Source organism: Antechinus flavipes, chromosome 4 (genome assembly GCF_016432865.1).
Source record: "Antechinus flavipes isolate AdamAnt ecotype Samford, QLD, Australia chromosome 4, AdamAnt_v2, whole genome shotgun sequence".
Classification (NCBI taxonomy): domain Eukaryota; kingdom Metazoa; phylum Chordata; class Mammalia; order Dasyuromorphia; family Dasyuridae; genus Antechinus; species Antechinus flavipes.
The window spans coordinates 464,525,459-464,535,385 of NC_067401.1; the positions used below are offsets into that span (position 1 = coordinate 464,525,459).

The following is a 9,927-nucleotide window of genomic DNA, read 5'->3' on the forward strand; positions in this document are numbered from 1 at the left end:
TTTGTCTTTCTCTGTCTGTCTCTGTTTCTGTCTCTCTCACACACAGGCTCTTATCTTCAGGGCCACAACATGAGACATCCCTGTCCATGACGTGACTCTGTGTCTCTGAAGAGCACTACTTGAAGAAGAAAATCTGTTGCGTGTCCTGGGCCCCTGATGACAGGGGCCTCGTGCCAGGCACAGATGGGCCCCTTGGAAGCTCTCCACCCTTTGCTTCTGGCGGGAATGAGGCACTGGGAGAATGAGCCCAGCTGGGCCCCAGGACAGGGTTTCAGGTCTGCAGTAAACGGACCATAAACATTACTTTTCCTCTGGGGGCCTCAGTTTCCTTATCTGTTAAAAAAGAAAAAAGAATTGGACTTGATGGCCCTTGAGTTTCCTGCTGAATTATGATTCTTAGTATTCTGTTAGAAAACAAAGGGAGCCTGGACACACACACACACACACACACACACACCACGCTGGATAGGCTGTTTAGAGAGAGAAAAGACTGGTCTGAGGAAGGTGAGTGTTTTCTTTCAAAGATGGCCTTGTTTATTGCTGCTGACAGCTCAGTTTATGAATGGAGAATTCCTCCCCTTTCCAGCTGCACAGGATTGCTGATAGTGAAAGGAATGGATGTGCTTTTTTCAAGCATTTCTGGGAATTCTGGTGATTTCTTTCTGAGAGAGAAAGATTGAGAGATTGAGAGAGAGACACAGAGAGAGATTGAGAGAGAGAAAAGGAGAAGAAAGGAAGCAGGGAGATTAAGAGAGAAAGAGAGAGAGAGACAGACACAAACAGAGAAAGACAGAGCAAAGGAGGAAAGGAAATTAAAAGAGAAAGGTGTGGAGACAAGAGAGATTTAGTAACTGAAGACTGCACTAAGACTCTTATAACATTCTCTATTTTGAACTTTAGTTTCTTGGTCTGTGAATTGAGCGGGTCGGAGCAGATCATCCCTGAGATCCCATCAGGGAAGGAATGGGAAGGAGAAAGAAGGACAGAAAGGAAGAAAGGGGGAAAAGGCTGAAGGAAGAGAGTGAAAGGAAGAGGATAAAGGAAAGACCAAGCCCTTAGATTTCTCACCTAAAATGAAAAGATGGTGGTTCTCATGGGTTCTCCTCTGCCGCCATAATCTACTCTGTAGCTAAGCTCCCTAATTTGGAAGATGTTGGAAATCATGAAATCTACTTCAAAGGGTCTTTTGGTTTTCCTTGAGATCTTGGACTTGGAAACAAGAGTTCTGCAAAGGTGTCGAGTGGGACAGATATCGGTAGCTTTACTTACCCACACTGAGGTTCTCCCTTCTGGGGCACGTCAGACGTCTAGTTAACCGAGATTTGGATTTGAATTAGAGAAGACTGCCAAGAAACCTGATCTTTGGGAAGAACATCCTGATGGCTAATGGCTGTGAACGTCAGATCCGTTTTTATTTTTAGTTTTTTATTTTATTTTTATTGATGTTTGGGGGGGTTACATCACCTCCCTTCCCTCCCTCCAAATTCCTCCCTTCTCTTCTGTCTAGTGAGGTGTAAATAAAATAATAAAATAAAATAAAATAAAAAAGGAGGTGAGGAGGATAGAGCTATTCAGAAAAACTAAAACATCTTCTGTGCTTGCCTGTGTGTCCAGTATTCCACGCCAGTAATCCCCTCCACCACAGTGAGGTCACTATATCATCCCATCCATCCCCGGGGCCATGTTTGCTTTTGATAATTTCACAGCATTTCCTTGATTTCTTTAGAATATAAACCCCTGTTGATGGGGACTTTTTTTGGTCTTCCTTTGTGTGACTAGCGCTTAAAAATAAGCATAATTGTGTTTAGTGTGTTTTGTGTGTGTGTGTGTGTGTGTGTGTATAGTTAAAAAAAATTCTGGATCAGGAATAATTTATTAATTGAGTCAATAAACTATACAGTGCTATAGTAGCATTAGCCAGTCAAGAGGCACTGTGAGCTAGAGTCAAGGAGAGCTGAGATCAGAATTAAATTCAGACATTTAGTAGCTGTGTGAGCCTGGATAAGTTGCCTAGTCGTGTCTGCCTCAGTTTCCTCATATGTAAAACGGGAATGATAAAGTGAGTAGACTAGCCTCTACCTTGCAGTTGTGAGGTTCAAATGAGATAATATTTGTTAAAAACAAAAACAAAAAAAAAACAAAAACAAAACATGCCAGCGTCCTGGAACAAAGTGTGTCTGTATATGTATGCATATATGTACATAGATAGATAGATAGTGCTATATAAAGAGTATAGAAATCTTTTCTGTTCTCCCTCCCATCATGAAGTCGAGTAATATGAGCTCTGAATGCAAAGCTAGACACCAGGCAGATTGTGAGGAGCTTGCGATGTCAAACAGAAGAGACTGGATTTTATTCTATAGATCATAGGGAGTCTCTAAAGCCTCTTGGGAAAGAAGGGCACGTGGTCCACTGTGGGCTACAGGAATGTTCCTTTGGAAGCTGGGTGAGGGAGGCAGCAGGGCTGATGGGCGCTGGAGGGTGCTGGGAGACAAAAATTAGATGGCTGCAGTAATCCAGGCTCAGATTATGGAGGTTACAGTATGACCCAGGAGGGAGAAGACGGGCAGGCTGAATTCATACCTGGTACCTGGCAGGATGGAGTCCAGGGCCACACCAGCATTAGCAGCAGGGGTAAAAGGAAATGGGCTGGTTCCCTTTACAGGCTGTGGGGAGTTGTGATGAGGGCTAAATTTGAGGGAAAGTCAATGACTGGCAGTCTCAGAGCTGGAAGGGACCTCAAGTATCAGAAGTCCTGGGTTCAGATTCCAGTTCGGTCACTTACTCCCCATGGAGCTGTGGCCCCTTAATTCATTTCATCTCCCCAGGATCTACAAAATGTAGACGTTGGGCTAGATGACCTGTTTCTCTTCTCTTTCTCTCTAAATTGGAGCTTACATTATGTGGCGCTCATTCGCTTATCATTTCCAAGTGGCTTTTAAAAGCATTTGAAAGTGTCCACAAGGTACCGTGCTCGATGCTAAGGGTACAAGGATGAAGGTGAAGGGAGCTCATCCTTGGAGGAGTTCCCAGTTTAAGAGCAGGAGAGAAAATGTTCACTAAGAGGAGCTGTGAGAAAAGCCAGTGAGCTGGGATGAAATCACTTCCAGATGGGAGAACCCATGAAGACTTTTTGACCATGGATTATTTAGGTCGGGAGGGAGCTTAAAAATTGGCCTCTTCCTTCTTCCATTCAACAAAAGAGGAAAATGAGACCCATAGATCTGGCAAGGGGCAAAGCCCAGCTTCAAACCTAGGCTGTGATCTGGGAAGAGGCAGGATGGCCCAGTGGCTAGAGCCTGCCTGTGCTGTCAGAAGACCTAAATTCAAGCCCATTCCTATCTATTCGATCGTGAAGGGGTCAGTGCATAAGCTCTGACCTTTGTTTCATCTTCTATAAAAGGTGGTTAGATTATATGACTTCTGAGGTCCCTTTCATCTCTAGTCTGTGTTTCTGAAATATGAGTATTATTTCACTTATTTGACATACTTAATTCATCTAACGCAAGCTACTTGAGAGCAGGGGCTATCTTGGTTTTTAATCTGTGTTCTCATCTCCTGGAACACAGTAAGTGCTTAATAAATGCTTACTTGATATAGTAGGTCCTTAATAAGCTCTATCTTGATTATTGAATAAATGAGGGCAGGCATGGATTTATTTTTGCCTTTATATCCCCAGAACTTAATTAACACAGTGCTCGGCATATAGTAGTTGTTTGATAAATGCTTGATTTAGGATTAGGCACATTATTAGGGCCTTAATAAATATTTGCTTGATTGACATAATAGGCACATAATAAATGCTTTCTTGCTTACTAAGTAAATGAGGGCAGGCTTGGATTTCTTTTTGTCTTTGTATTCCTAGCACTTAACACAGTGCCTGGAATAAAATAGTTCCCTAATAAATGGCTGATTTAGGATTAGGTATATACTAGGTGCTTAATAAATGCTTGCTTGATGGACATAGTAGGTGCATAATAAATGCCTTTTGCTTTCTGAATAAATAGGCCAGGCATGGATTTCTTTTTGTCTTTGTATTCCTAGCACTTAACACAGTGCCTGGCATAAAGTAGTTCCCTAATAAATGGCTGATTTAGGAGTAGGCATATACTAGGTGCTTAATAAATGCTTGATTGATTGACAAAGTAGGTACTTAATAAATGCTTGTTGAGTATTGAATGGATTTATTTTTGTCTCTGCATCCCCCAGCACCTAACACAGTGCCCCTGGCACTTAGTAAATGTTGAATGGGCAATTTCTGTATATTTTTTGGATTTGTAGTCCTTTCTTGTTATTGAGGAAATCGGGTTGTGACCTTCCCACACAGCCAGAAAGTGTTAAGTGTCTGAGGTCGGATTTGAACTCAGATCCTCCTGCCTTTGGGGCTGGTGCCCTACCCACTGCGCCCCCTAGCTTCCCCCGCTCTTAGTCTGACATACCCCGGCCTGTGCGCCGGTCTTTGGCTGCGGGAGATGTCTCGGAGCTCGTCCTCCTCCGCGGGGACGGGCCGTGGCCCATCTTGCTCCACACACTGCAGGTGCGCCTCCGGCGTTCCCCGCGGCCCGGAGGCGGCGGAGGAGGGTCCCTGCTGCTGAGGGAGGGTCTGACGGGAGCCGCGGCCGAGCCCCGGGGCCCCCCGCGGCTCCGTCCCTCCCCTTGTGGTGTCTGAGTCCGGGCGGTGCGACCCGGGGAGACTTGTCTCTGAGGCGGCGGGGCCCTCGGGGCCCTCGGCCTTGGCTGCCCCGCCCCTCCCCCGTTCCCTCGCTGGGTCCCCGGCGGGGCCGCCCCCTCCCGCCGGCAGAGCCGCGCCTCCCCCCGGCTCCGCTGTCCTCCCCGGCCGGACCCCGCCCCCTCCAGCCCCGTCTCCCCCCGTGGCCGGGCTGAGCCGCACTCGGGAGCTGTCCCCGGGCCGGATGGATGGGCTGAGCCGCTCTCCTCTCGCCCGGCTCCTTCGTCGTTTCTCGGCTCGGCGGGACCCGCCCGGCGCCCTCGGCTCCCGGGGGCGCAGCTGGCGGGCGAGCGGCAGGTACAGCCCCGAATTCAGATGCCATGTTTCCCCCGGGCAGGGCTTGGGGTCCAGCTCCGGGAGCGCGGCCGGGGGCGTCCTGCCCTCTCTAACAAAGGCTGCCGGCTGGCTCCCCGAGCCCCCGCTGGCTTGGGGAGGTGGGGGGGACGGGGGACGGGGGCTGAAGTTTCTTAAAAGGACTAAGTTGCAGGAGTGAAACTTCGGCACTAATTTGCCTCCTGGGGGAGGAAGGATTTAATTAAGGAGGCTTAGCATTTGTCCAGGGAGAAAGTGGGGGGGGGGGGAGGACGCGGAGCTGCCTCAGTGCTTAGTTTATTAGGGACAGCTTCAAAGGGAGCCACAGCTTTTGCTGAGCTAGTCAAGGGTGGGGCACAGATCCCGGGTTCGAATCCTGTAACCCCTCTGTGGTATCAGGCAGATCCTTTCTGGATCCCGTAATCCTCTAATAATTACCTTTTCTGGGTAATTCTGGGGCTCAGAAAATTGAGGAAATTAGACCAGATAACGAAAGAGATGAAGAGCATTGATGAAGGGCTTACTGTGTGCCTGGCAATGAGGCGACTTATGGGAATGTGCCCCCGAGTAGCTTGCATTCTAATAGGGGATTTATATAGGAGAGCTGGAAGAGGAGAAGGGGGAGGTGCCGCGAAGGTCCCCTCAGATTCAGAGACTATGATCTTATGATGGGTTATTGGCCCGTGGCCTAGAAATTCGTCCCTTTCAGTATTTGCTGCTGAGTAGAAATCTGCTTATTGGATTCGAACTTCTCCCCCCCTCCCTCAAGGCTTTGATCCTGGTGCTTTCCCACCAGAGAGCGGCAAGGGAAGGACACGAGCGTTTATGGAGCTCCTCGGGAAGGGAGCGAGGGAGCGTTTATGGGGCTCCTGCTATTTCTTAGCACTTTGACATATATTATCTCATTGCCGGCCGGTGGATTCCTTTTTGAGCTCCTTTGTCTGTTTGGTGGTCGGGGCCAAAGCGCTCCGGGATCGGTGGGACCAGAGAGGACGCCGGTCACTTGGTGACTGCCAGGACGCCCGGGGCTGTTGGCCTCGGGAGCTACTGTGGGGGCAGCAGGGCAAAGCTGCCTCCCTGGAAGGGACCGGGCCCTGAGTCTGGGCCGGCTGCCTGGGCCGGAGGGAGGAAGGTGAGAAGGTAACTTGGCTCTGTTTCCCTGACCCCCAGCTTCCTTTCTCCTGCCCAAGTGTTAGATCCAGTTGCTGCTGCAATGCAGAAGAAAGCGAGAGGCTCTTGTGGAAAGTATTGGGCCGGACTTAATGAGATTTGTGTTAATGTGGCATTTATTGGAGATGAATTATCTCCCGCCTCCGTGCTGGCCACAGAGAGCAGGGATCCTGCCCGAGAAATGTTTGGGGCGATCAGGCTTTCAGCACCACAGGTGGGGGCAAAGTGGGGGGCTCTGGGTGGGACATCACACAGTTCTCCCGTGAGCCCTTGCTGGGGTCCTTGGGGAGAAGGAGGAGATGGGGGGGGGCGGTGTGAGATGGGGATGGGAACCTGCCAGGGGAAATGAGAAATGGGTTTCCTCTTGGCGTGCTCTGGGCCCAGTGGGGGGGGGGGCGTTTCAGGGGGCTGCGCTTGGGCTCTGTGGGAAGCAGCCAAAGGGAATAAAAGTGCTCCAGCTTTGGTGCAGTACCTGCTCTGTTTGACTTTGTGATGTCGGCAGCTCCGGGGCCAGGAGGCTGCGTCCTGAGCCAGCCTTTCTTTCAAAGAAAACCCAAGACGCTGTTTGTTTTGGCAGGCCGCCTCCTCCCAACGAATGAGGGATTTTTAATAATTGCCCAATAAAGGAAAGCGTGGAGAGAGAGAAATTGCTCTGGGGGGAGGAGCTGCTTGCAGGGGACCAGAAATTGTGGGGGGAGGTGATAGGGCGGGGCTTATATGTACATAGACATACATGTATGTAAACACACGTACACAGACATATCACACACACACACACACACACACACACACACACACCCCAGGACTTATAGTGAGACTTTTAGGAAATGGAGACAGTTGCGGGGCCTCCTTCCTTGAGAGCTGGCTCACAGTGGGTCCATCCCCCAAGGGGAACCTCCAGACTCTCCCTTGCTGCTGTCCAGGGACTGCTGCTGAGCCGGGCTGCCAGGGGGTCTCAGTCCTGCACAAACGACAGCAACCACGCTGACGCTCATTTCCATGGCGGGTATTGTGAGAGCAGTAAAGCCTGAGCTGATCCTGCTGTTAGGGGTTGGGGGGGGATCCACATGGTCCCAAAGGGCTGAATTCGAAGGAATCGGGTGAGAAAAGTGCCCATGAAGTGTCACGTGGTCTTGGGGTCAGGAAGACCTCTGCTCCTTATTAGTTGTGCGACTCTGGGCGAGTTAATCTGTTTGCCTCAGTTTCCTCAGCTGTAAAATGAGGATAACGACAGCCTCTCCTTTCCATTGTTATGAGGACCAAAGGCGGTAACTGTAAGGTGGCAGGTAGTAGGGGCTTAATATTTATTTCCTTCCTTCCCTCCCTCTGGAAGATCTGTCTCTGACGCTCCCTAGCTGTGTGAGCCCGGACAAGTCATTTAGCTCTGCTTGCCTCAGTGTCCTTATCTGCCAAATGAGCTGGGGAAGGAAATGGCAAACCATCGGGATTTCTGGCAGGAAAACCCCAGCTGGGGTCACAAAGAGCTGGGCGCAAGTGGGCACATCCCGTCCCACCAGCCCCCTCATGAGGAAACACGGCCAAGGTTACGGAGAAGTTACAAAGTCGGGATTCTAACCTGGGACCTCCAGCACTAAGTCCCATGCTGAGAGACGTCTTGGGATAGTGGCTGGAGAGCTGCTCTCGGAGGAAAGAGGTCCTGGGTTTGGATTCTACTAGAGATACCTATTGGCTTGATCCTAAGGGGGGTGCCTCTCTTTGCATGTAGCACACAGTAGGTGCTTTACAAATGCTCCTTGGCTGAGATATCTGTAGGCGCGCAGTGGTGGCTCAGCCGGGTTTGCCTCTGGACTGGAGCGAGCTGGAGGGAAGTGGGGATTTGCAGCACCGAGCTGAGCAGGGAGGGTGTTCCAGGTGGGGAAGATCCCGCCTGGTCTCCTTCAAAGCTTCCTTGTCCAAGAAAAAATAGCCAGTTTGCACCTGGATTTAAACGTTCTAGGCAGGCCCTCAGTGAAGCTAATGACGCATCATTAAAGATAATTAATCAGCTCTGCAGACTCTCCGCTGACTGGTTCTAGAACAAGGGTGGGCCCTCTTGGGGGGGAGGGGGAGATCCTGTCCTTAGGAGTAAGAAGATCGCAGTGTGGCGGGAAGCTCCCAGAAGCCCGGAAAGGCCCGCAAGCTCTGGTTTGACTTGCAGGGTTCGGGGTGAGCTTTCGCTCATGGATGGCGGCTATTAGACCCAGTGAATGGCCGAGCACCATGCGGAGGGGGAGCTTCTGTGGGGGGCTGTCCTCGAGCCGTCCCCAGCGGGGGCAGAGGAATGAACGTCGGCCTCCCCGTGTGCCCCGAGTAGCTGAGGCTCCTGGTGGACCGTAAGCTCCCCGCGGGCAGGTCTGACCTTTGTGTCCCCGTGTCTGGCACACAGCAGGTGTATCATTTGTGCGGTCGCTTCACTGAAGTTGGTCTATTCTGCGAGCCTCGGTTTCCTTCCCTGAAAAATGAAGGATTTAGACTAAATCCAAGGTTCTCAACTTGGCATCTGTGACCTTGTCCTTCCAATTATTTTAATAACTACATTTAAATAGCCTTGGTTCCCCTTGTCATTGTGGGTATTTAAAAACATTCCTTGCGGGGCCTGGAGGCCGCTCCAGACGTTCCCTCCATGAGGAGAGGGCCCTTCTCCGGCTCCTATTTTCCTCCCCACCATGTGCTCAAACAGCCTGGTCCCTCCAACGCGACCGGCCCATCTAACTAACTCCGTGCCCTTGTATTGGCTCAGAACGTGCCCTCCCGGCGCTGCTTCCCAGCTTCCTTCTGCTTTCAGGGAAAGTCCTGCATCTTCAGTCCCCACGGGCTTGTGATGGGGAGAGCCGTCTGCCCCCAGAGAGAGGCTGAGAACTGACCGCCCACCACAACGCAGTACTTCACCTTTGTTGTTGTTTGTTGCTTTTTATTTTTCCTCCTTTTTTTTCCTTTTTGATCTGATTTTTCTTGTGCAGCGCCATGAATGTGGAAACATGTAGAGAAGAAATGCACGTGTTGAACATATACTGGATTACTTGCCATCGAGGGGAGGGCGTCGGGGGAAGGGAAGGAGAAAAAAATATCTGGACACAAGGTTTTGCCAGGATGAATGCTGAACACTATCAATGCATGTGTTCTGAAAATAAAAAGTTTTTTTTTTTAAATCCTGCCTTCTGCTGGAGGGCTTTCCCAGCCCTTTCCTGCCGCCCCACAACCGGGCCTTGCCCCAGCGTCCCCTGCATGGATCCCGCGGCTCCTGCTGGTTTGTGGGTCGCCTCTCCATTTGGGTTCCTTGAGAAAAATGATGATCTTTTGCTTTTCTTTATCCCTATGTATCCAATCCAATGTTAAATTAATGTCTTGTTTATACGTTACCAGAATTTCTCCTAGTACATCTTCTCCCCTTTTCTCCCAGAGAACCAGCCGTAGAACAAACATTTTTAAATAAAATAATCAGCAGAAATATTTCACATGTAATCTTCCCATCTCTGCAAAGGAGCAAAGGGAGCTTCTTCTCATAGTTCTTCTTTCTTTTTTTTTCCCCTTAGGAGTATTTTATTTTTCCAATGACATGTAAAGATAGTTTCCATTTGTGTAAGATTTTTTTCTCCCTCCCTCCCTTTGACTAAGGCATCAGTAAATATATGCAATATTCCACATGTGATCTTCCCATCTCTGCAAAGGAGCAAAGGGAGCTTCTTCTCATAGTTCTTCTTTCTTTTTTTTTCCCC

The 9,927-nt window shown here is 49.8% G+C and overlaps 1 protein-coding gene across 1 annotated transcript in view; it reads right to left on the reverse strand.

Moving 5' to 3' along the window:
- Positions 1–7,212, reverse strand: part of LOC127561671 (collagen alpha-1(I) chain-like) — a 61,612-nt gene extending 54,400 nt beyond the window's left edge. Inside the window, exons 1-3 of the mRNA XM_051996849.1 lie at positions 7,082–7,212; positions 4,440–5,186; positions 2,591–2,688 (exon numbers count right to left, since the gene is read on the reverse strand). Coding sequence (XP_051852809.1) covers positions 2,591–2,688; positions 4,440–5,186; positions 7,082–7,212 — 976 coding nt within the window. The remainder of the gene's footprint in view (positions 1–2,590; positions 2,689–4,439; positions 5,187–7,081) is intronic.
- Positions 7,213–9,927: the final 2,715 nt, after the last annotated feature.